The sequence below is a fragment of the Thamnophis sirtalis genome, unplaced genomic scaffold (genome assembly GCF_051295495.1).
Source record: "Thamnophis sirtalis isolate CommonGarterSnake01/CBP01778 unplaced genomic scaffold, rThaSir2_p1.2 scaffold_2, whole genome shotgun sequence".
Classification (NCBI taxonomy): domain Eukaryota; kingdom Metazoa; phylum Chordata; class Lepidosauria; order Squamata; family Natricidae; genus Thamnophis; species Thamnophis sirtalis.
This window is the reverse complement of record NW_028261382.1, coordinates 128,981,014-129,008,179: the sequence shown is the minus strand read 5'-3', so window position 1 is coordinate 129,008,179 and position 27,166 is coordinate 128,981,014. Positions and strand designations below refer to the sequence as shown.

The 27,166-nt window shown below is 38.6% G+C and overlaps 1 protein-coding gene across 1 annotated transcript; it reads left to right on the top strand.

Moving 5' to 3' along the window:
• The first annotated feature begins 3,384 nt into the window (after window positions 1–3,384).
• Window positions 3,385–26,849, top strand: CA3 (carbonic anhydrase 3). Its single transcript, XM_087706900.1, has 7 exons — window positions 3,385–3,528; window positions 6,388–6,585; window positions 17,308–17,426; window positions 19,588–19,680; window positions 21,662–21,727; window positions 22,529–22,684; window positions 24,895–26,849. The coding sequence occupies exons 1-7, from the start codon at window positions 3,474–3,476 to the stop codon at window positions 25,012–25,014; spliced, it is 807 nt and encodes a 268-aa protein (XP_087563026.1). The 5' UTR covers window positions 3,385–3,473; the 3' UTR covers window positions 25,015–26,849.
• Window positions 26,850–27,166: the final 317 nt, after the last annotated feature.

Here is a 27,166-nt window from a genome sequence, read left to right as displayed (position 1 = left end):
CTCTCAATCAACAATTTCCAAAAATTTCAAGGTCAAGATCAGCGGCACTCACAGCAAACCCCAATGATATCAAAATGGCAACAGATGAGTAATGATCTCATTATGCAAATATTTCTCTTGTGTCTCAACATCTGACACAAGGGTGTAAACAGAGGCATTGGTTTGCTTATGTTGTCATACTTGTTTTGTCACTTGCCTGCTGTCCTCACAGATGCCCATGGCAAAGACAAGCTTACTGTAGGTGGTTGATGTCAAGAGAAAATTATGTGCCATACAATTGTGATATACTGTATAAATAAACGTCTTGAATTTTAGCAATATTCCCAGTCCAGTATCTATAATTGAGTTGGCCTACAGTGCTGGTCATCTTAATCCAACACTCTTGGAAGGAATCAAATTTGGAAGGTTGTTTTTAATCTGTCAAAATGTTCCTTTCTTCCTTTCTGTTCTCCTCTGAGTTTGTTTTCTTTGTAGTTGTTCCTTTGTTTTGTGCTTGTTTTTTTTAGTAGTAGTCTCAATTTTCAAAATATTTTAACAATGTTAACAATTGAACTCTCTCAGAGTTGTTGGGGGGAGGGGAGGGGGTCTGGTGGTATATAAATTCAATAAATTTTTATTAATTATATTATTATTAATGAATAAATGAAATCTGGATAGACAAATTAAGAAATTACAGGAAATGAGTGGAACATATAATAAGGTCACAAAAATCATCTTAAACATGCTCAATTGGAATAAGATTAACATGCCTCTAATAGTTACTGGAGCACACATTTGTTCCTCTGTTCTTATTCATATGTAAATCTGTCTGGAAATGCAACAAAAAGGATTATTCATTTGAAGAGAAGATTGTTACAATTTCCTTTTTCATTCTGCCCTACGACATTAATTAAACCAATGTGCTAAAAAGGAATTAAAAAGCCTGAAGGTACTGATTGATATGGATGTCAGATTTTCTATTCTTGAGACCGAGACAATTAAAATGAAATTTACATTTATATAAAATACATAGTTTGGAACTGTAAATTTATGATTCAATTAAACCCCTGTAACTTTAACCTTAAACTGTATAGCCTGAACCTCAGCCCTTTCCTAAGAGGTCAGTAGGGGGCGTGTATAAGCGCACCAGTGTGCCTAATGTCCCTGTCCTACTGCCCCCATTTATTTGTACTCGTTTCCTTTGTTCATGTCCATGTTTATATTTATACCTGTTATCTCATACACGTTTGACAAACTAACTAACTAACTAAATAAAAGAAAGTAGAAAGTAAGGCAGTTGAGTTAAATTTCTCTCCATACATTCTTGAATCAGAAAACCATCACTGTGAACTTTCCTGTTCTGTCACTGGTAGCTGCTATGTTGCTTTTATTGCCTGTTTCCAGTCACTGTGGGTCACTTGTCTTCCCTCCAAGGTAACAGGTGACAAAGTCTAATAGATTTTTTTTATATACCTCGAGATTGTTCTGGAATGGTGTTCTGTTTCAGAGGGAAAAAACTACTTTAACAGAGGTACAACTAAGCATGACATAATCCTGTCTCGATCACTCAAGGGCTGTAGAAGAGATAAGGGCAATTATCAAGGTGTCATAGGAGGAAAAAATGCCTGGAAAAGTTTGTGCTGCTGTTAAAGGCAAGTGAGAAGAGTATTTGTACCCAGGTGAAGACAGGCATCTCTTATCCAAGTACAGTATAGAAATCATTTCTGATTTGACCTCTTTCTCTGTTTCATTGCACTGCTGTGTTGCTTATTGTCATCATTATTTTTAAAACAATGATGCATAACTGCCCTGCAACATTTTAGCTTGCACTATAGGGACTGATCTGTTTTAGCCTAAAGGTAAAGATAAAGGTTCCCCTTGCTCCTATGTACTAGTCGTCCCCGACTCTAGGGGTCGGTGCTCATCTTTGTTTCAAAGCTGAAGAGCCAGTGCTGTCCGAAGACGTCTCTGTGGTCATGTGGCTGGCATGACTAAATGCCAAAGGCACCTTCCCACCAAAGGTGGTCCCTATTTTTCTACTTGCATTTTTACATGCTTTTGAACTGATAGGTTGGCAGAAGCTGGGACAAGTAACAGGAGCTCACTCCATTGCACAGCACTAGGGATTCGAACTGCTGAATTGCCGACCTTTCTGATCGACAAACTCAGCGTCTTAGCCACTGAGGCACCATGTCCTTGGTTTTAACCTACAAAGTAGCTAAATTCACTCAAATGACCTCAGAAATATACATATGGACAGATGTAAATATAAATGTAGATTTCATGTTAGTCTTGATTCCAGATGACTACCTGGACAAATCCTGCTGGGATATTCTTGGCAAGTTTTTAAAGTTGCTTGCCATTGCATTCTTCCTAGGGCTGAGAAAAAATGACTGGCCAAAGGTCATCCTGCTGGCTTTGTGCTTAAGGCAGGACTCAAACTCACAATATCTTAGTCTTTAGCTTGATGTCTTAGCCATTATACCAAACGGACTCTCTGAAATGTGTTCATGAATTAATTGAAAAGCTGAAAAAGTGATAAAGTAATATTAATGCTGTACATCAAGACCAAGAGGATTATTTGGTTTCTTTGTATTTCAGTAATGTTTTTAAAGTGATATCATAAGTACAATATTATCTTGCAATATATTCTGCTCTTTACATTTTATATAGATTTTATAAAGGAAGCACTAACTGTGCTAGAGATATTTCATGAAGGTATAATTTCCTATTGGAAATAAGCAAAGAGTACCGTCTATATATCTGTCACCAATCCCAATGTTAATTCTGTTTCCAGAGTGGTAAGGAAGTTAGTCTCTTGAAATAAAATCAACTTCATCAAGTGTTTTAATTACAAAATTTAGTATGGCCATACATGTGTTAGTCTTCAATAGCACATATACATGTGGAAGGGAGAGAGGGAGAAAAGGAAGGAAGGGAAGGAAGGAAGGAAGGAAGGAGGGAGGGAGGGAGGGAGGGAGGGAGGGAAGGAAGGAAGGAAGGAGGGAAGGAAGGAAGGAAGGGAGGGAGGAAGGAAGGAAGGAAGGAAGGAAGGAAGGAAGGAAGGAAGGAAGGAAGGAAGGAAGGAAGGAAGGAAGGAAGGAAGGAAGGAAGGAAGGAAGAAAAGGATCCTTTCCACAATGTGCAAATGTCAACTAATTCTGACACGGAATATGGAAAAGTATGAGGAACCACTATCTGACAACCATCAACCTCTAAGATCCGGATCATAAGGAAGATACCGAGAAATCGGGTGAGCTCCACTTCTCTTAAGCTGATCGTTCTTCCAGCCGCCGGATCTGTCGGCTGGACGATCCAAGTTATAGGGGAAACCCGCGCTGGTGCGTAGCTCCCCCTTCCGGCCTCCGGCTGTAAATGATCTTTGGGCGCCTCCGACGCCGGGCTGTCCCAAGGCTGGAGTCCGCTGAGCCTTATAAATGGCTCGGGCGTCAGAAGTTCGCGGCCAGCGGTGCTGAAGCCCGCGAGAGAGGACGATGCGCAAGCAGTCCACCGGCGAAGCTCTGACCTGGGGCTATAGCAAGGAAAATGGTGAGTGGGAAGAAGTCCCCAGCCATCCTGCCTCGCTCCTCTAACTGCGCACACATCCCAATCGAGCAGGGCTATTTGGGGCAGGAGTTTCCCTCGCAGCTCCGTGGTCCCCCCGCAGCATTCAACCGAACTGGGGAAGAAGCGTTTTTCCAAACTCTCGGGCGTGTCTCCGAGAGGCCGCCTTACCTGGTCACTCCACTCTTTTTTGATGCTATCAAATAGGGCATAAGTTCTCAAATATACTTCCCCCCCCCCCATCAGGCTTTCCTTTTTGGGATGCATTGCAGGTATGATGGACCACAACTCCCATCATCCCCACTGAAAACTTGGCTGTAGATTTATTGGAGTTCTTGCTCGACACATCTGGAGGGTTGCAGTGAAGGATGTTTAAGAAATGTTTCTGGGGGTGATAACTTGAAAGCAACTTGCAAGGCTAAGTGATTCTTCCTTAGGTTGAATATGTATTTGGGAAGCCAAATTAACCAGATTGTTTGCTTATCTATCTCAGGATTGAATTTTGGACTTTTCTGGATTTTTGATGGAAGACTCTCATTGTTAGTTGCCTCATTCTTGTTAGTAACTGAGGATGCCAAAGACTGAAAATAGCCCCTTTTTGCATTCATTATAAAATTTCCTGGCTGGAAGAAGAACAATTTTTATTTTTATTTATTATCATAGGAAAAGCACAGAAGACATATATAATATACATTACGCTATGTATAACAAATGGTTTGGTGTATTTTGTATTTGTTCTTAATACGATGTTCAGCTTTAATTTAAACAACTTTATGACAGTATTGGTATCAGGATGGGCATTTTAGAAATGATAATTAATACTGATATAAACAAATTTATTTTTAAAAGTTTAAATTATCTAAATATGAGAGTATCAATAATCTCCAGTTGATATTATATAAATTTCCGTGGACTCAAATAACGGAGTAAAACTGGAAGAGAAAGAAAAAGAAAGAAAAATAGGACCCTGTCAAGGGGAATTTTGTTTGCTTATGAGTCTGGAATTCAATATATGCAATTCAAATAGAAAAGGCTTTCAGGAGGTCTATTGTGGAAACTGCCTGATGGGTAAAATTTATTTATTTATTTATTTATTTATTTATTTATTTATTTATTATTTATTTATTTATTTATTTATTTATTTATTTATTTATTCATTCATTCATTCATTCATTCATTCATTTATTTATTCATTTATTCATTTATTCATTTATTCATTTATTTATTTATTTATTTATTTATTTATTTATTTATTTATTTATTTATTTATTTATTAGACTTATATACCGCTTCATAGGGCTATCAGCACTCTCTAAGCGGTTTACACATTTTTTTTAAGCAAATTGAGTCAGCAACTTGCCCCCACAGTCTGGGTCAGTCAGGTTTTTTCCCTTGCTATAATTGTTCCTGAGAGAAGGGGATGCAAGTGGCTTTGGCAGATATGTTTAAATTTAAAAAGAGGCAGAAAATCTTCCATGTGGGAACTCCATTCTCCCCAGTTAACTCTTCTGAATACGTAACACCTTTATCCACTCTGGTAGCACTCTTGTCATTCTCAATCAGCAGGAAAAAATCTCTGAAGGGTACCCCATGAGGAGGTAGAATTAGTCTGTGCACTCAGAATGACATCCCAGAACCTGTTTTTCACTTAGATCCCAGGCTTGAGATATATAGCAATAAAAAACATGAGTCACAGCTTTGTATAACACTGTGCCCCTGCCTACAATTAAGTGGTACTATAGTAACGCTGCCATTTTTTTAGAAATATATAGTTTTGCTTTCCTACCTGTTCTAAAGAGCCAAGGTGGCGCAGTGGTTAAAAAGCAGCACTGCAGGCTACTGCTAGATCAGCAGGTCAGCGGTTCAAATCTCACCGGCTCAGGGTTGACTCAGCCTTCCATCCTTCCGAGGTGGGTAAAATGAGGACCCAGATTGTTGGGGGCAATATGCTGACTCTCTGTAAACCGCTTAGAGAGGCCTGAAAGGCCTATGAAGCGGTATATAAGTCTACTGCTATTGCTATTGCTACTGCTATTGCTAAAGTAAATAACTTGAAAGGCAATTGAATAAAAGCCCCTTTGGCTTTAATGTGACCTATTTATAGTAGACATGCAAAAAATTGTTGTGTTAAGATTTCCAGGGACCCACCTTGGAACTTTGTGCTGCATAGATGCAGAACTGATTTCCAAAACAGATTTTTTTAAAACTTTACTCTAAAAGGTGGGCTTGAGGAAGAAATCTAAGCAGAATCCTTATAGTCTGTAGTTCTTATGAGGGTCATACACCCTTAACGATTTTCTTTGAAGTTTAAATAAATGAAAGTTTTCCTATAGCAGAAAGTTGGTGGAATATATTTAGCAACTTCACCCATTTTGCTTCTAATTAGCAAAAGTTTATGCAGTGTCAAAATTATCAATAGCACTGTATGCTTTTAATTTTTTTTCTACACGAATCTATACATGAAGGTAACCTCACTGAATTTGGTGAGATTTTCTGTTAGGTTATGCAGGACTGGGGGCTATGTTTTAAATTCAGATCTAGTTTTAATTTCTTGTTTTCTAATGAGGAATAGAAAGAGTGGTTGAAACTGTAACACTAATCCTTGCCTCCAAGATTTAAAGACTCTTTAAAAGGTAATTTTAAGTAATTCAAAAAGACTAAATCATCTTGGGATCAGGTAGGGCTCAACATTGTTCATTTGACTTTTCCAGCCTCATATCCTTCAGGTATTGGAACAGGCATCTGGGGTTAAAAAACCAAAATAGCTGAAGGGCAACTTGTTGAAAATGGCTGTCATATGGCACAGGATATAATGCACCTTGCCTTGGCATGTTTCCCTCCCAGGACCTGATACCTGGCATACATCTTACCCATTAGCCAAAGGGAACAACCAGTCACCTGTTGCAATTCTTAGCAAAGATGCCTTCAAAGACCCTGCTCTTTTGCCTTGGTTTACCGGCTACGATCCAGGTGCAGCTAAGAACATAAGAAACACCGGGAAAACATTGCGGATTACATTTGATGATACTTTTGATCGTTCAGGTAAGTTTACTTTGGTAAATGTTTGCAAATGTACTTGTAAGCCTAAAGTAATCAGGGTTAAGCCTACAAAATCCTTGTTGTGAAATGATCTTCTAAGGAAGGCTTCATCTCCCTGAACACAGGAACAGCTGGGGGGAGATGAGTGATTTGTTGCGTATTGTGCTGGTTGGATTATTTACTTTCCTCTGCCCCTCGGAATATTCTCTCAATTTCGAGAGATATGCCATCCATGTCAACAACCAATTTACAGAAAGTCTGCAATCATTTTGAAACTCAATGCTTTTCAGCAAAGTTGGGATTTTGTTACTATTTTGCTCTTCAGTCTTTATTCTGTTGTAGAATGATAGGTGCAATCCTCCTGGTTTTGCATCCCAATCTGATCACATGAAGGGTAGATCATGCTGGAAAGTATTTGTCAGTCATGTAATTTAAGAGTTGAAGTGCATTAAAAGGATGCCGTGGCTCAGTGGCTAAGACACTGAGCTTGTCAATCAGAAAGGTCAACAGTTTGGAGGTTCGAATCCCCAGTGCTGCTTAACGGAGTGAACTCCCGTTACTTGTCCCAGCGTCTGCCAACCTAGCAGTTCGAAAGCATGTAAAAATGCAAGTAGAAAAACAGGAACCAACTTTGGTGGAAAGGCCACCAAAGCGTTTTGTGTGACTTTGGTGTTGAGTCATGCTGGCCACATGACCACAGAGATGTCTTTTGACAGCGCTGGTTCTTCGGCTTTGAAACAGAGATGAGCACCGCCCCCTAGAGTCGGGAACAATTAGCACATAGGTGTGAGGGAACCTTTACCTAAAGTAAAGAGCCAGTATGGTTAGTAGTTAAGGTATCAGATTAGAAACCTTAAGAATGTGAGTTCTTATGCACAAAACAAGCTAGGTGACCTGGGACCAGTTCTCCTCTCTAGGAAGGAAACAATGGGAAACCACTTTAAAACTGCAGGGATTTATTCAGACAGTTACCAGGAATACAAAAACTGGCTCCAACTCCCCATTCACCAACTCACATAGGAAGCCACTAGCCATCAATCTTATCAAAAAGCATTCTTCTATAAGCATTACTGTACTTGGTTGTTATGCTACCAAGTCAGGCTAATTGATAATATGCCATAAAGTCATTGTTGACTCTTAGCAACTGCATAGTTCAATTTCCTTGATGATGGTCCGTCCCTAATCTGATCATTCATTATCTCCTTACATTCATTGCTTTTGTAACTGAGTCCATTCACCTTTGGTAGTCATTTTTCTCTTGCTTTTTACCTTTCCCAGCCTTTTTAATTAGAACCTTATCAATTATAATTTTCCTATATATTTTTTCTTGTCTCTACCTCCTTTCTCTGCTTTTTCTCCTCATGGAAATTTATATAATTTGTTTATACAAAAAGAAATGAAATAAATCACTTTTTTATCCAAAAAAGGGTAAATCTGCTTACAAAGCAATCATAAAGCAAGAAACAAGTCACCAGGGCACAAAGAAATTTAAAAATAAAAACATAAAATAAGTTTTATAGTGAACAATTAGATAAATGCAATAAACAATCCTAGTCAGCAAAAATTCCAAACAGCCAAATTGTATATCACTTCTAGGGGAAATTCAGGTTCTGCTTGCTTGGAATGAATCCTACTCTATATTTCCAATCGTTTCATTCAACTATTTTAAAGCCTTTAAGATGAGTGGGGATGTTAGTCTTTGCTGCAGGGGTGGATTTCTGCCAGTTTTAACCTCTTCTATAGAAGAGGTTCCACAAATCTACAGTGCCGTTTAGAACCGGTTCCAGTTCCCTCCCCCCACCCATCCACACATCATCAAGATGAAGAGTGAGAGGAGGAATTCTGGGAGTTGAAATCTACAAGTCTTAAAGCTGTCAAGTTTGAACACCCTGGGTTTTTTTTCTAAAGGGTTAGGGGTGCAGGGGTCTTATGATTTGACAGATTTAAGACTTGTGTGCTTCAATGCCAGAGTTCCTGAACCAACATGACTGGAGGAGGAATTCTGGGAGTTGAAGTCCACAAGTCTTAAAGCTGTCAAGTTTGAACACTCCTGTTTTTTTTTTTATAAAGGGTTAGGGGTGCAAGGATCTTGTAACTTGACAGCTTTAAGACTTGCACACTTCAATGCCAGAGTTTCTGAGCCAACATTTTGGTTGCTAAGCAAAAGCATTGTTAAGTTAGTTTCACCACATTTTACAAGTTAGCCATGCCCACCCAGTCACATGGATGGCAAGCCACTCCCACTCGGTCACATGGACGGCAAGCCATTCCCACAAAGCAGGCCACACCTACAGAAGAGGTTCTAAAAAAATTTGAAACCCACCACTGCTTTGCTGCCACAGTATTTGATTGGATTAAACTTGCAATTCACATGAAAACAGATTACAAGAATGACATTTTACTGTGATCAGCACGATTCTTTCCATGTGCATCCATAGTTGAATATCAAAATGTTCTCATTAGCCCATGGAATTTTCCATGAAGTTGATTTTCATTTCCTAGCATAGGGTCTTTTACAATAGTCTTTTCTCAGAAAATGGAAAAGGAGTTGCAGAACAGCAGCTTTTTGCTTTTAAACGAAATGTAGGAACACTGACCATACTTGGAGTAGTGATACGATTTTAAGATTTGTTTTAACAGCACAGGTAAGATACAGTCCTCCTGAACTGTAATTGCTTTCAAATGTTTAGAACCTCCTCGCACTCATGTACAGTACAGAAATGTACTTACTTGTGTGTGTGTGTGTGTGTGTGTGTGTGTGTGTGTTGCTGCAGGGCCAATTTAATATTTGTATTTTGTGATGGTTCTCTTTGACGGTTTTTATCTATTCTCTTGTTGGAGTAGTTCTTGGCTATAAGGTTGCATCTTTTTCATTGGAGTGTCTACTATTCATGCTGTTGTGAGAAGGAACAAACCATGTGCCTTTTTGTTCGCTTGTTTCCTTGCATTGTATGGCTGCAACAGAACGCATCCATTTTTCATGTATTGTAGTCCTTGGATTTTTTTTGCATTGTTACATTTAATTGATTATGATGTCCTTTTGTCTGGGTGCTTCAATAATCCCAATCAAAGTGAACAGAATTCCAAAACTGAAAAGGAAAGATGGTGTTCTGAGTTGGCCAACATCACAATGCCAGCTAAAGAAAAGACAAAGCTAAGCCTTTTGCCCTATGCCTTAACATACTTTTATCCTTGGGTATTCCAGTACATAGATATTAATCACTGATGAGAGACCAGCAATACTCTGACACAAAAGGTTGAGCTCTGCGGTAGCATTAACTCTGGAATTCCATGCTATTGCTGGCAGTCAAAGGACTTGAATGTTGCTTCAAACAAAGGCCCTCTGGGATTGCGGCAGCGATCGGCTTTCTGCCCACAGGAGTCGGGTGCTTTCTCCTTTTTAGGCTGCAAAAGAATGTGTGGTTAGTATCACTGGAGGCCTGGAGTTAAAACTTATGGGCAGGGGCATTTTAGGTCAAAACTGAGATTGCTTCCAGAATGCTACGCTGGAATAATCTCTTCTCTTTGAATTCAACATGACCTGAATTCATGAAATAAATGGCACTCTTTGCCACTATGAAAATGAGCAGTATTTTAGTTAGGCATTTTCATCTCAGAAAAGTCCATCGTATCGTTGTCCAATGTTCATAACTGACTTTACTGTGGGTTATTTCAAAGAACATGCCAACGGTCTATTTATTCTTGAACCTGTTAATTGCATTGTTATTGACATGGCCAACTGTGTTATACTGTTGTTTTTTTTTAAATCATAAAACAAAACTGCTAAACCCTCACTTGTACCTAGGGGAGGGCTGAACTTCCTTTGTTTTCACTTGTGATTGTCACCTGTCGCTGAAAACCTGACAATATATGAAGCTTTTCAAACCTTTGTATCAATATAGTGTGTCCTTCCCACGACTTTATGTGAAGAGGGATAACATTCCTGGCTTGGTCAATTATGTATTCATGAATATCCCATTTGTAAGGAAAACTCAATTATATTTGAAGAGGGATACTGCTCTATAAGCTGGTCATAGAGGCTTTCATTAGTTTTACTAAAGATTGCCGGTATCTAAGATTGAAAATTGTTTTTCCTGATCTGCATATTGTGCCCTTCACTGAAAATGCAATGTACTAAGGATTTTTTTAAATAATGAATTTTCAAGGTCCTCCTCACACAATACTATTCAGTGTTGTACTTTTTTGTTAGGAACTGACTGAACTAGAGTAAAGGTTCCCCTCGCACATATGTGCTAGTCGTTCCCGACTCTAGGGGGTAGTACTCCTCTTCATTCCAAAGCCGAAGAGCTGGAGCTGTCTGAAGATGTCTCCGTGGTCATGTGGCCGGCATGACTAAATGCCAAAGGTGCATGGAACACTGTTACCTTCCCACCAAAGGTGGTTCCTATTTTTCTACTAGCATTTTTACATGCTTTCGAACTGCTAGGTTGGGAGAAGCTGGGACAAGTAACGGGAGCTCACTCCATTACGCGGCGCTAGGGATTCAAACCGCTGAACTGCTGACCTTTCTGATCGACAAGCTCAGCATCTTAGTCACTGAGCCACCACGTCCCTCTGAACTAGAGTACTATAGTTTAAAAAAACACGGCTTTCAAAAAATTGTTTTTTAATGTGACCTAGACCAGAGGTCCCACAACCCCCAGGCCACTAGCAGTCCGTGAGCTGTTAGAAATGGGCCTGTACAGCTGGAGGTGAGTGACAGGTGAGCGAGTAAAACTTCATCTGTATTTACAGCCACTCTCCCATGCTAGCATCGCCACCTTAGCTCCACCTAAAATCATCAGGCATTAGATTCTCATAGGAGTACAAAGCCTACTGCGCACACGAAGGATCTAGGTTATACACTCCTTCTATCCCCCTCCCCCTCCCTCAATGGAAAAATTGTCTTCCATGAAACTGTCCCTGGTGCCAAAAAGGTTGGGGGCTACTGACCTAGACTATTGTCATAATAATGTTGCAGTTAAGACAAATGTTTGAATTCTCTTTTGCTGTGAGGACAATAGATGAGCATTTATTAATAGCATTTATTCCATGCCTGAAGAATGGAGCACTGACTTTTATTTTTATACAAATAAATAATAGCCAATCAAGTACATTAAACAACTCTACAGGATGGACAGAAGAGTACTTTTTCACCATGTCTCCTTTGCAACAGGCTTACAAGTATGTTGCCTATGAATCAGAAAATAAAATACCCATTTATACACCTATCTTCTCTATTCCTTTAAAAATGTCTAAATTGGTGGCTACCACCACATTGGATATCAGTGAATTCTGCAGGTCTGAATTGAACTGAATAGGATTTAAAACTGGGTGAAATGAGTTAATGAGGAAGTTGCAGGTCCTAGCATAATAGAGTTGTTGCTTACAGTATGATGTTGGGTTTTCTGTGATTTTGATCAAATTGGCTTAGCTTTGACAAACCGTTGTAGTGGAGTATTTGCCTATTTTATTTTTTACAGAGAATAGTCTGCTGTTTGAAGACATCTTCTGTATGAAGGACTATTTATCTTACCTCCTATAAGCAGAAGGAGTGGATTGACCTTGACAATTACTATTATGATTAACATCTGGATAGCATGTGGAACAGGCATATCATTCACTTGGTTCAGCATTACTCAATATTGTGAATGTATTTTTCTATCAACTGTTCAAATCTGTCAATCAGAAAGGTTGGCAGTTTAGCGGTTCAAATCCCTAGTGCCACATAACGGAGTGAGCTCCAGTTACTTGTCCCAGCTTCTGCCAACCTAGCAGTTCGAAAGCATGTAGAAATGCAAATAGAAAAATAGGAACCACCTTTGGTGGGAAGATAACAGCATTCTGTGCGCCTTTGGTGTTTAGTCATGCTGGCCACATGACCAAGGAGACGTCTTTGGGCAATGTTGGCTCTTCGGCTTTGAAATGGAGATGAGTCAGGAAAAAGCTAGCACATACTGTATGTGCAAGGGGAACCTTTACCTTTACCTTAGACCTATACACTATAAATTCAAATATGCATGTAATATAATTTGCATCATTTTGTTTAATGTTGCATTAAAGGATACTTTTATACTCTTTTAAAAATAATAACACAATAAAAGGAAATCTAAGACTGGACCGCCAGAAACCATGCTCATCTGTATTCAAAGGACAATTTTATAAAAGCTTGAAATGATCATTGACTGAGTTTGCAAGGATTATCTCTATATGCGTGACACATATTTGGATTGTTTATTTTACTTTTGAAAGTTGTAAAATTGAGACAGAAACAGATCACACAACTCCATATTCTTGGTAAAGGAAATATTGGAACAAAATTGCCCTTCTACCCTTGTTCTCTTCAAGGCTGGCCCTATTGGTGAGCAAGATGGAATACTTGCTTCCGGTGACAGCAAGATGCATGATAACGTAATTGCATACATCTCTGAAAAATAGTCTGTTTCCTTCAGATTTAATAGATGGTATATGCGATTGGAATTAGTATACATATAGAAGATGCCATGTTATTTTTCTATTCAGATAGCACAAAGTCACAAGGCTGCCTCTTTATCTTTCTTCCCTGTTAAAGAAGCAGCAGGCAAACAAAAAGAAAAAAAGAAACGAAATCTTCCATATAACTAATGGGAGATTTAAGCAAGTCAGTAAAAAGGATAGTCACTGACATTTTGGAAATTTGGTGGCAGTTAGTCCACAGTGAACCATAATTGCAAAGATGTACAGATGGCGAATGATGGCATCAAAATGTGAAAAATTAGACATAAGTACTAAGAGAAGTTATGAGTATTTTAGAAATTACTTAGGTAACCTCATGACAAAAGGGACATGGTGGCTCAGCGGCTAAGATGCTGAGCTTGTTGATCAGAAAAGTAGGCAGTTTGGCGGTTCGAATGGCTAGTGCCACATAACGGAGTGAGCTCCCATTACTTGTCCCAGTTTCTGCCAACCTAGCAGTTTGAAATCATGTAAAATATGCAAGTAGAAAAATAGGCACCACTTTTCTATTGGGTGGGAAGGTAACAGCATTCTGTGCACCTTTGGCATTTAGTCATGCCGGCCACATGACCACGGAGACATCTTCGGAGAGCATTGGCTCTTTGGCTTTGAAACGGAGATGAGCATCACCCCTAGAGTTGGGAACGACTAGCATGTATATGCGAGGGGAACCTTAACCTTAATCTCATGACTGTATCTAAAACAAAATGCAATACATAGAGACCTAATTGTGCAGGAAGCAGTTCCGTGAAATGATAGCTCTTGGCAGTTCAATTGAGTGCAAATGGAGAGAAGAATTCTATTGATATGTTGGAAATACTGATTTTTTAAATTCAAATATTTTTTCCATAGCTAGAAGGCCATAGTAGTGGGTCAATCCATATCACATGGCTTTTATCCTGTTTGGTGCTTGCCTTGGGGATGAAGTGCACAATGCTTTTGTACAGTTCTGCCTATAAATTCATTGGTTCACTGGTTGCATTTCTCTTAATTGACTTTGACATTGAGATAGGGAAATGAAATCTTAATAAAGTAGACATTCTCATCTGACTACAGAAGTGGACATGGGGTAGAATTACATTGTCATTATCTTGGCTTGTGTTTTATACTGAGTATCTTTTTTAAAAAAAAATGTAGGAGAAAATTTTCAGAAGGAAAGAGCCATGGCATCAGCCCAGCAACACATGCTTTTCTGAGCTCCTGCCTTTCAGTTTCATGTTCCTTTATAATGGTATATTTTAATTACCTGGATCCTTTTCAATCAGGATTCAGGCCTGGGAGTGGAATGGAAACAGCATTGGTTGCGATTTTGGATGATCTCTGGTATGGGTGTGATGGTGGATGTGCATCCATTCTCACCTTACTTGACCTTTTAGCAGCTTTCAGTACCATCAACCATGGTATCTCTCTGAATTGACTCAAAAGACTGGGAGACAGTGGCATGATGTATTGCTGGTTTTCAGGGTTAATTCCTGTTGGTGATGATTGGGGAAAAAAGATCCTGCCCTTGGCCCCTATATGCGGTGCATGCCATGGGTTGCTGTTTTTTTCCTCCTATTTAACATCTACATGAGACACTTGATGAGCTCATCCATTGCCATAGGGTGATATATGATCAATATGCAGATGGCATTCAATTGTACATCTCTGCTCCTGACAAGGTTGTTTATGCTGTGAGTATTTATCCCAGGGTTTGGAGACTGCGAGGGTCTGGATGAGGAGCAACAGACTTCAACCAAACCCTGGTAAGACTGAGTGGCCTGAGTGGATTTTGAGATAACCCCTCTCCCCCTTGGTGGATGGAACTGTATCATTTTTGGTGCAGGATGGGATTGCACTGCCCCAAATAGACCTTCTACACAATCTAGGAGTCCTCCTGGAGTCATCACTCCAGTTTAGTGAGCAGGTGGCAGTCTTGACTAGGAGGATCTTTGCACAACTTTGTTTTGTGTGCCGGTTACACCTTTTTCTGGATCAAAGGGTCCTTACTGATGGTCATTCATGCCCTGATGACCTCCAGGTTGGATTGCAGCAATGCACTGTTCATGGGACTGTCCTTGATGAGTAACTGGAAACTTCAGATGGTGCAAAATATGGTGGCACGAGCAATTATGTGTGTTTCTTTGCAAGCTGCTTGGGTTACCTGTCTCTTCCAATTCACAGTATTTTATTGACCTTTAAAACTTTTCATGGTATGGAGCTGGGTTTCTTGAGGATCGCCCATCTCTTCACCTGCTTGTCTCATCAGGCCTACCAGAGAGAGTATGTTACAGGTTCTGTCAACTAGGGAGTTTGGGCCCTAGGGGGTGAGCCTTTTCTGCGATGGTTCCCACATTGCAGAATCTACTATCAGGTGACATCACTTTTGAGTTTCACAGTCCTTTAAGACTTGATTATGCCAGAAAGCCTGGGACCCCAGGAGACAGGTGAACTTGTGAGATGGCTTCATTATTAACATCCCTTTGCTCTTATTACCTTGTTTGTTCTGTTTTTTAACTTTTTAACTTTTGTCATAATGTTTTTATAATTAAATGTTTAAATAAATTTTTTACATGTTTTTATACTTAATAATGATAATTGGTTTTATGTATTTAAAACATATTGAGGAGGCAATATTCTCTATATTGAGATACTTACACGGGCCATACCTGCAAATGAGAAAAATCCCCTATAGAATCATCTATGCAAATCAGTTTGTGTCCAGGTGCCCTTGGTGATGTGGAAGAAAGCGAAAAATTTGCCCCTAAAGCATTTCCATATCATACCAGCATAAGACTTGTATGGAAACTTACTGACGTATTCCTCAACAATTATAAATAAACCCGCCTTAGTAGATCCCGGTGCAGGATCATCATAATCCCTTAACTCCACCTCCAGGAAAACCGAATGAAGCTGCTTGCGATGCAAGTACAATTGGATGGTGCCAACTTTGTCACCAGAGAATTGGATTTCCATGAGCAGCCAGAAGATTTGCTTGGCAGAGGTCCTGCTGACCTTCCCTGGTTCCCCATTCCAAACATCATGCTCTTACAATGTTGGATTGGCCAAACCTGCTCACATGACTCTTATCAGATACTCATGTGATCTCCCTATTAATCTCGACTATTGCAAACTGGTCAGAACTATTAAAAGACCGTCATTACTTTGATTATGTATTGTGATTTGATACTTTTTAAAACAGGAAAACTGGGCCTCATCAATTCAATCCTGGTTACTGCAAGTAAAGTGGGAGGGAGACCCAAGGGAAACATTGCAACCCTAGTTAATACAATTTTACAACGGAAATGTGTCCCTCTGCCTTCCTAATCCAAATCCTAACCCTAATATTCTTTTCTCCTCCTATTTTCTCTGCAACAACAACAGAGAGACTGCACCCATCTGGCTTTCATGCCTAAGGCAAGATTATAACTACACTCCTATCGTTTTTAGCCTGGTGCTAAGTGTCACAACTAAATTAAACTGGCTCTATTTGATTTATCTTTCATGTTGCATTATGTAATATTTTTTTTGCTATTCATTGACTGAATAAAGTCTTGCATATAGGAAACTTCTCAAGACTTTTCTGTGGTATGAAAAGTTACCTTACATTTCAGATCCTTTCTTGCTGCTACATCTAGTTGTTCATTAAGTGGAAAGGCAACATTTATTTATAGATAGGAAGGATATGAATTTTGGGCAAAGGCCAGTCTAACTTGACGTGCATAAAGTTAATTAAGTCAGACGTGACAAATGTGTGAGTTCAATCATACTGCCTGTTCACAGTTGTCATCTACTGTTAGATGACAATGTGTATCTTGTACATGCATTGTTCCTAATACTGGAAAAATATCATGACAAATCACTGTAAGACTCAATTTGATGATCAGTTGGGCATGGGGGAATGGCTTGGTCCTGGCCAAAGCAATGGACATTGTTCTTCTGCATCAAAATATTTCCTAGAATATATTCAGTTATGGATAAACTAATCACCTCACACTACTTGGAATCTTAAGGCAGAAAAAGGGAGATGCTAAGTGTCACAACATACTTGCCAATGTGTTAGAGATAGGTGCCTGGCCAAGGATGCACTGTCTTATGAACATTGGATTGGAAATGTAGTGGAAGATGAGATGTCCTCTTTGCCATCAGTCATATTGGCAAGAGATGCTCATAATATTCATCTTATGTAATGGTTATACCATTTGTTATGGCACAGCAAAATCTTCTGTTAATCTAGACTATTCTTTGCAGTGCTTAGGGGAGGACCACTCCCTGGAATTTTCAGACTCCGTCAGCTTCACATCCACTGGGGTTCTACCAGCGACAAAGGCTCAGAGCACGTGGTGGATGCAAAAAGGCATGCAGGAGAGGTGAGTAGGTTCTGCAGGAAATACTGGAAGATCTCCCCTTACCAGTAGAAAACCAGGTGCAGATAGTCTAATAAAGGTTCAGCAAAGATGGACAGTCAGTTGTCCCCTAGATGTGGTTGAATTGCAATTTCCATCAGGCTCTATTGAGATCAGTGGCCAAAGGTGTAGGACAGGGGTGTCAAACTTGATTTCATTGAAGGCTGCATCAGGGTTGTGTTTGACCTCAGCAGGCCAGGGTAGGTATGGCCATGGTGGGCATGGCCAGTTTGTTATCATTCATGTCGGGAGGTGCCTGTGGTGGCTCGAGAGCTCTGCCAGTGAAAACAGGCTCCCGAGCTTTGTTTTTATCTACGACGGCCTCCTGCAAACACTGCCGGCAAAAACAGAGCTTGGAAGGATTCCCGAACCCTCCCGAGCTCCATTTTCACTGGCAGAGGCACCACTGGCTGGTCCTTTGCTCTTTCCAGGGTGGCTCCACAAGCCAGCTCTAAGCATCCTGCAAGCCTTGAGTTTGACGCCCCTGATATAGGACATGAAGTTTAATGTTTGATGCATACTTTCAGTGCTAACATTTTTTAAGTCTTTGAATTATTGAATTTGTCCTACACAAATGAACATGTTATTTCTTCTGGTGAAAAGATAATAATTCATGGTTTGAATCAAAACTCCAATTGACACATGGAAATGGATGGCAGGCGAATAGAGTTGAAGCTCAGTTTGAAAGTTCAGATCCAATCTTTTCAAGAATCCCAAATGAGCAGAGAATATAAGAAGACTGGGGTGGTAGCATCAATATCTGTGTCAGCCAGTGGTGGGTTTCAATTTTTTTTAGAACCTCTTCTGTAGGTGTGGCCTGCTTTGTGCGAGTGGCTTGCCAGCCATGTGACTGGGTGGGCGTGGCCAACTTGTAAAATGTGGTGAAACTCACTTAACAACGCTCTTGCTTAGCAACCAAAATGTTGGCTCAGAAACTCTGGCATTTGAAGCATGCAAGTCTTAAAGCTGTCAAGCTACAAGACCCTTGCACCCCTAACCCTTTAGGAAAAAACCCCAGGAGTGTTCAAACTTGACAGCTTTAAGACTTGTGGACTTCAACTCCCAGAATTCCTCCTCCAGTTATGTTGGCTCAGGAACTCTGGCATTGAAGTGTGCAAGTCTTAAAGCTGTCAAGTTACAAGACCCTTGCACCCCTAACCTTTTAGAAAAAAAAACCAGGGGTGTTCAAACTTGACAGCTTTAAGACTTGTGGACTTGACAGCTTTAAGACGTGTGGACTTCAACTCCCAGAATTCCTCCTCTTGCTCTTCATCTTGATGATGTGCAGACGGGTGGGGGAGGGAGCTGGAACCGGTTCTAAATGGCACTGTAGATTTGTGGAACCTCTTCTATAGAAGAGGTTAGAACTGACAGGAACCCACCCCTGGTGTCAGCATACAGATGAGGATATCTGTGTAACCAGTATACATAGTGGTTAATGCAGCACTCTTCTTTTTTAAAATGAAAATGGAAATTGACTGGGTATATTTAGGAACAGAAGTGTTAATTATATATAGCATATAGATGCATATACATTTGTCCTGCATAAAAGTTGTCCTGACTCACAATATGTAACTTGTAAAAAACATATTATATACTATATATTTGTTTGCCAGTCATTATAAGTTGATACATTGAAAGCACCACTTATAGGGATTTTTATAGTATTTTGATTTTATGAAAATTGTTCTTATGAAAATAATTAAACTATGGGTGCTCAATATATTTTATATGCTTCCAAAGGTGTGTGATGACTCTTTTCACTTCTGCTTGGCCACTACTCATGTTGTCTGAGAATAAGTATTATAATCTGTAAGATGCTCCAAGATAAGGTGGAGAAAAATAGTAGAATGAAAACCATTTAATGTATATTTGGCAATTTTGTGAAATCTTACCTTTTGACTCTATCATTTTAAACATTTTTCTAAAAGAACAAAAACACTTACTGCATAATACAGGGTGTTTCTGGTTTTTAACATTTTTTAAATGTTTAAATTGATTTTTATTGATTACCTGGTAGTGAGAGTCAGATGGCTTCTGGGAAATGAAGAGAATTTTATGAAATTTCACCAAGTTCTATTAAGGCTTTTTTTGATATCAAACTATAATGTTTCCTTGTTTTTAGATTCATTTGGTACATTGGAATTCCTTCTATAGTAATTATGCTGATGCTTTGAGAAAAACTGATGGTGTGGCTATTATAGCCATTCTAATGCAAGTAAGTTCTGATTGCTATTTTCTTATGCACATTTTCACAATAATCTTCAGCTGTGGCTCTAAAAATTGTATCTGCTTTGAACAATGATGCTTTCTGTTTTTCACTATGCACCACATACCTTTGTTAGGAAAGCTCCCCGTTGGGAGAGCGAGTGCGTTCAGAGAAGCATTGTGAGAGTTCTGTTGGAGAACACACAAACCAGCATACAGAGACACTGCAGTTTAAATAGGCTTTTACTTTCGTGGAAATAGAGGTATCCAATCACATTTTACAGTATAATTTAAAGAAAAGAGGTACAGCATTGTTACATGATTTACATGCTTTATATATTGCCAACCCAACCATTAGATTATATTCCTAACTTTGCGCTACTATGGACTGTAACATACAGAATGCCAACAACTATCCTCTACCTTCCTCTAATCTCCCATCATATGCCACACTAATGGACAGAGTCAGTGGTGAGATTCATCCGGTTCTCACCGCTTCAGGCAAATTGGTTATTAAATTACCTCCCCCCACTCCGCTATGAAAGTGGATCCTGGGTGCTGCGCTGCAGTAGAGAAATGGGCAATGGAGCGGCTGGAGTGATGAAAGGAAAAGACCCCTTTCCCTTCTCCTTCTCTTGTGCCGGTTGCTCCATTGTCTGTTTCTCCATTGCAGTGCAGTGCAGTGTCAGGGTCCATTTCGATAGTGTGGGGGGGGGGGATAATAATTTGCCTGGCCATACTAACACCGCAGTCTCCCCTACATTGGGCCCAGCTTTGATTGTGCTGCCAACTTAATTCCTCATCCCTCTCACTTTTGCCCGCAGACTGACCAACACCCCCTGCACGCAGCTCCACAGGAAGGGGGTAATATCTCTTTCCACTTCCCCCCAATACTTCACCTTCCCATGTGAGCTCTTGGGAACATCAACTCCTTGTCTCTATATTGACCCCACTCCCCCTTGCCTGGAAACCTTGCCTCTTCAAGGAACAGCATCCAGAAGGCTGAAACAGCTACAAGACCAACATGCAGACAAGCACCCCCAGAAACAGCCTTTTGGCAAAGGGTGGAAATTTAACAACTGGTTCACCCAGGGTCAGGCTAGCCATCATGAGAGACTCATCCCGCATTTGTGACGGAGCTGGAGGATGGGGATGGGCCATGCCTTTTGCAACAGCCAACCTGACCCTGGGTAACTGGTTGTTAAATTATTTGAATCCCATCACTGGATTGAGTGTACTGTCTTATCTTTCTAATTTCTAATTAAGCTTGAGGAAAAAGTCCACCATAGTATTAGGTTTCTTTCTAATACATGGAATACTGTGTGAAGATTCTTCCTTTTCCAAGGAAGGGACACACCACAAATGTATACAGTGCTTTGTGGCAATCAACACCTTTCCCAATAACAGGCTGTTAGTCTGGGTTAACTCCAGTCTTCTTGGCTTTGCAAAGTGCTGTTACCATGTAAATGTCTCTTTAGAACTCAGGCAATATGCTGACTCTGTAAACTGCATAGAGAGGGCACACAGTGAAGAGGTATATAAATCTAAGTGCTGTTGCTATCTCTCATTATTCTCAGCCAGTACAGCTCAAAATATAGAGAACCATAGTCAATGAAGATAGCAGGATCTGTAGTCAAACGCAGCTGGAGGGTACCAATTAGTGAAAGTTTAGTTTAGTTTGTGAATCAATTATTTTCACTTTCAGCACTACTACCAAAATGTTTTCTGAAGTCCAGAAACACTCACTGAAATTAAGATCACACTCTAGTTGTGCAAAACAGAGCATCATTAAATAAAACCAACCAATCAGGCAAATGTTATTCTCTTTTAGTTTTTATACTTAGTCTTATTGGTAGGGGTTGTAAGATATTCCCCAAATGTTACTAATTAAATGGACATATGGGATAGTTAACAATTCATTCTGCGTACTGTTGCAATTTGGAAGATAATCACCTTTCATGTTTGCTCACTATCTGACTTCTGCATGACAGGTAGGAAAAGACCCTAAGCCAGAAATGAAAAGAATTATTGAAGAAATAGATGCTATTAAAACAAAGGTATGGAAAACAATATTCTACTCAATACCAGGTTTTCTACCTAATATGTTTCAATAAAGGCAGCTAACATAATTAGATAATGCATAAAAAGTATGCTATTATTAACACATGGCAAACTACAGTATTCTTAATTTGTTGAATAAGGCACTGTTAGTTGGCTTCAGTTGTCATACTAAGCCATAAGTCATGCCTATGAAGCTTAATGACTGCATTTACACAACATGCCAAGCAACACTATGGTTATGATGTGCCAGCATGGCTCTCTTAATAAATTGGAACTTTGAGCAATACTTTGCCTTGGACTCTGATTTACTTTTGGATGCTATTTGGAACCCTGACTTAAGTGAATCTTCACTGTGACAAGTAACAACTAGTACTGAGAACTAGCATGAAACATGTGGACAATGGGAACATCTGAAACTTGTAACAAATCTTTAAAAAAAAACGAATAGCTGACAATTTCCCATGGGAAGTTTAATGAGAGTGGAACAAATAAAAGATTATTTAAAGGAAGGTTTTCAGACACAGGAGTTTTGATTCATATTTCAAACTACTTGGGGATACTTACTAAAATCAATGCAGACTTAATAAAAATAGGGATATCTAATAGGTAAATCTGAATAGCTTTTGACTGCTGATAAATATTAGAATAAATTAGTTTTAGTATTCTGTGATCTCAACTATACCTGGAAGCGATCTATACAAATGATCATCATCAGCCAGTCATAATAAATCTTGATTGTAGAGAGCTTTCTAATCTCTGTCACTGAATTTAATTATGTTATTTCTGATTTCTTTAAGGGAAAAGAGGCTCCTTTTCCACACTTTGATCCATCCATCCTCTTCCCTCAAATTCGAACTTACTATACTTATCAAGGCTCTTTTACAACACCTCCGTGTGAAGAGTGTGTTACCTGGATTGTTATGAAAGAGCCTATAAGTGTTGATGAGCAGCAGGTACATTAGTTATTACTTTTTTTGTATATATCTTGTGTAAGTTTAAATGCATCTCATATGTTCATTAGTAAGTATAATCTTGCTTTATCATAAATTATATTACATGATCCAGGTATATCCAGGTATATTGTGCTACTGTATTCATGAGAAATATTGGACAGTTTGTAAAGCAAATGAATCAGAGTGACAAGCGAGAACCTAAGGACATTTTACATGTAGTCCTTGAGTTACAACATTTCACTTAGTGACCATTCAAAGCAGTGGTGGGTTTCAAAATTTTTCGGAACCTCTTCTGTAGGTGTGGCCTGCTTTCCGGGTCCACTGGTGGAACCTCTTCTAACCGGTTCAGTAGATTTGACGAACTGGTTCTACCGAACTGGTGCGAACTGGTAGGAACCCACCTCTGATTCAAAGATACAACATCACTGAAAAAAGTGACTTATGAACGTTTTTCACATTTATGATTGTTGCAGCATCCCATGGTCACATGATCAAAATTTGGATGCTACCAAGTTCCATTTTCACTGGCAGAGGGTTGTTGGAGGCTGTGGCAGCCAAAAATGGAGCTTGGGAGACCATTTTCTCTGGCAGAAGCATCACGGGCTGGTCCTTCGCTGTTTCCCTGCGGGCCAGATTTAAGTACCCCGTGGGCCGGATCTGGGCCACGGGCCTTGAGTTTGACACACCTGGGGTAGAGCTTAATTCCAAGAGGCTCCATTTTTACTGGCGCTTATCAAAGTGTCCAAAGAGATCACAGGGCTTTAAAACTCACACGGACATTCCAGGAAGCAGGGCTATCATGAGGAGATTTGTATCAGGAGATCACAAGCTCCTTTCTTGTAGCAATGGGAGATCACCTGATCAGTGTTACTTTTCTGGCATGCCCATGTTACCTTTGACATAAGCCCTATAGGGAAAAACTACTACTTCCATGTTAAAAAAATAATGGCGCTCCAAGACCCCTCAGCTACCTTATAAATATAAAGTATAAGCCCACCTTAAATCAGTACAACAATGTTTTTTTAAAATAAGGTCTTTTTTTAAAAAAGAACTTAATAAAATTTGTATATCTTGAATCTCAAATTTTAATTTAGTCTCATAAAAGTGGTTGGCGATTATATTATTTCCAACAGATAAGAGTTTTTTTATTTAGACAATGACACTATCCTTTATCAATTCTATTAGAGAAAGAAAGGAGCACATTCCTTTTTCATAGTGTCTTGCATACTTTATTTCATTTCTTAATTTCCTATTTCCTAGTTAAACTTTTCTTGGAAAAACAAAATATTAGTGTGCTTTGCTTAGGTTTCTTGGGCTAGGAATCAAACCCTTAATAAGGTTTCAGGCTCCAGTCCTTGTGCTATTTATCTAGAATTAAAGTCTATTGGCTTTAACTGAAGTCATTTCCAAAAAGGGCAAAGTCCAGAGAAATGGGTCATTCATAAATAAAGACTGCTAAACTTGTTTCTCTTGCTTTGCAACAATCTAGTAAAAAGTTGTGCAAACAAAGCAGATCTTTATATTATTGCAGGAAGCTCTTTGATCAATTGTAATAATCAAAATCTGTTTAATATGTTATCTTTATTCTTCTAAGACTGGCTAAATGGCATGAAACAAAATGGATAAGATATTTAAAGTAGCAATTTGAGGGGCACCCATCAGAGAAATAAAGATAAGAGGTTTATTTGTAATTAGAAAGATCTTGATATCCAGGCAATTTCTTACCAAGAAATATAGATCCTGGAGATCTATAAGAAAGACTTACAGATCTCCAAGAAAGGAAAATCAGTTAACAAGGTTGTTATCTAAATTAGGCAAAACTTTATTTCAGTGTTTGGGAAAAAATGCTATTTGGACTATGGTAGGTCCTGAACCCCAGATAGCCTTCTTTACCTGAGAAGAGTATAATCTAGAATAGACCATTGGATAGCTAAAGAATGTTTAAAAATTGAATCAAATACATAAATAACAATTGAATCCAACAAGTAAGAGTTCATTTCTACTTGGGTGAGAGGTTCTCTAGAAAATAAGCCAATAGAACTTTACAGAACAAATAAATAGCAATGATTTGTATTGCATTCCCCCCCCCCCCCTTGAACAAACTCTGGCAGCTTTTCAAAGGAAATTGTCATTCTAGTATCTTTTGAATGTTTTTTTAGATCATTTTTAACTAAATTGGTCTTAGAAATCTCTTTCTTTTTCCTCCATAGATGTTAAAGCTGCGTAGTCTTTCTAGCAATAGCGCAGAAGATCCTCACTGTCCTTTAGTGGACAACTGGCGGCCTCTTCAGCCTCTCAATACCAGGATGATACGATCAACATGTCAATAGACTTTCTACTACAGTTGCCATCTTGAGTTATGAAGATCTAAGGTTTTACACTCATGTTGTATATCGGTGGTTCTTCCTTTGGATCTATGCTGTTGAGCCAAAATTTTTAAGGAATGAAGCAGGACAAGTTATTAAATGAATATAACTTCTGGAGGAGGAAAAAAATAATTATAGTAAAACTTTAACTTGTATATTGATATGCTGTGGACTCTCTTCAGATGTCATATACCATATGCCATGATGTTACAGAGACTGAGCAGGTGTATCAAATGCTTCCTTGCTCAGCCTTACTCATTTGGCTGTTCCTGCCAACCGAACTGGCTAAGCTGTTTTCTGCAACCAGATGTCTTTTCCATGTGTGGGTTTGCAGCTTACAGACATCTGAGAATTGCAGTTATAATGTGTCAAGGCTTGTTCTTAGCTTCAGATTCTGGCTTGTGAGTATTGCAAACAGCCTTTAACCTGATATACTGATAAAAGTTCTGTGATTTGTTTAGCCATTCTCACTAGAAGGAGAAGCCATCAATCCATATCTCTATGCATTTGCTGAGTTGCTATAATTTCCTCATATTATAGTGGTAGCAAACCAGCTGTATGCAATCTTGAAATATTTTTTTTCTTTCCCCCTTTCACAATTTATTTAAATGTTCTTAATTTAAGACTGGTCAAATTCCACTATGATTTATACAAATTGAAATTGGTGAAAGAGGATTTATTTCAACGATAATCAAGCCTTCTAAAGATCATAGGAAAAAAATAATATTCACATTCTATTCTTATACCAAATTTTCTTGAAAATCCTATTCATTTTAGGGAATTTGACATTGAAAAAAATATATGCTGTTAAATAATAAAAAAGAAAATCACCCCAGCATATATTTACAGCATTAATTTATCTTTCTTGAAATATAAATTAAATGTTCAAATAGAAGACAGGATGAGCTATAGAATTCATATTTTGTCCTATAATCGTGTAACTTTATTTCATTCTAATTATGAATATTTTGAACACTTTAGATTTGCTTAATATGAAGATAATCTCAGAGAATTGAAAGCAAACTTTTTCTTTTAAATTAAGTATGATGTATTCAGTTTTTAGTTGTGCTGTATTGTAACATCCCAAATAGTAATATTCTGATCTTATCCGCATTTGATTATTTAGTTATTCATTTTGTGGCAATGCAGATAGTGTGCATTATATTCAGAATTACTGTTATAAATGGGAAGAAATTTCATAATGCAATGATATTTTCACGGCATCTCATTTTAGATTTGAAACCAGTTATGAAATGGAAAATATAATAAATCCAGACTTTTCAATGTCAATATTACATTTTTTTCCCAAATAAACTTTTATATCTCCTATGTGCTGTCACATGACATTTCGTGACTTTTTTCCCTTCACGGAGCTGGCGTGGGCATGACCTACGCATGATGCATCCAGCCCCGCTGGCTGGCAGTTTGACACTCCTGTCTTATGTATATATTATTAGTAACTTATAAGCATCAGAGTATTTCTTCCAATTTTAAAAATTGGTAAATGGATTGTTTCCTTCCAAATTAAAAAAAAAATCAATTTGTCTTTGCATTGTAGCACTTAACATTTCTAAAACATACATTAAAGTCTAAAACATACATTAAAACATCTTTTTAAAGCTACTAGGAAAACAACAGTGTTTGGGAAGAATGTCTAAACTTCTGATAATTATTAATAAAATATTGGCCTGGGTTCTTTTTCTTTCTTGCTTTGGTTTTACTTTGCAAGGAAAGCATTTCAAACTGTACTGTATGATGGCAATATACTTGCTTTTGTAAAACAACAAAAATAAATCTACCTTTCAGAACCAACATTTTCAGATTGTTTTTCCTGACCACATAATTAGAAGTCACAAAAATAATGCTTGGTCTTGAAATCTAATTTTAGTGTCCTCCATCAATAGACAATGCACATGGACTATTCTAAAAAAAAAAAAAAAACTTCCAAAAAATTACAAGGTCACAAAAATTATCCAAATTTGTTTACTTCATTTTACTCTATAGGACAGTTTCATATTTTTATTAAGTTAAATATTTAAGGAATTTCCTTTTAAATACTGCCTGTCAGATTCCCCCCACAGGTGAGGGGAAATACATTTATTTATCAATATTTATA

Excerpts from the sequence above, each read along its gene's own strand:
- CA3 (XM_087706900.1), top strand. The coding sequence starts at position 3,474 with ATGCGCAAGCAGTCCACCGGCGAAGCTCTGACCTGGGGCTATAGCAAG. Across the intron at positions 17,427-19,587 it reads CAAAAAGGCATGCAGGAGAG|ATTCATTTGGTACATTGGAA; the intron begins GTGAGTAGGTTC and ends CCTTGTTTTTAG. Across the intron at positions 19,681-21,661 it reads TTATAGCCATTCTAATGCAA|GTAGGAAAAGACCCTAAGCC; the intron begins GTAAGTTCTGAT and ends TCTGCATGACAG.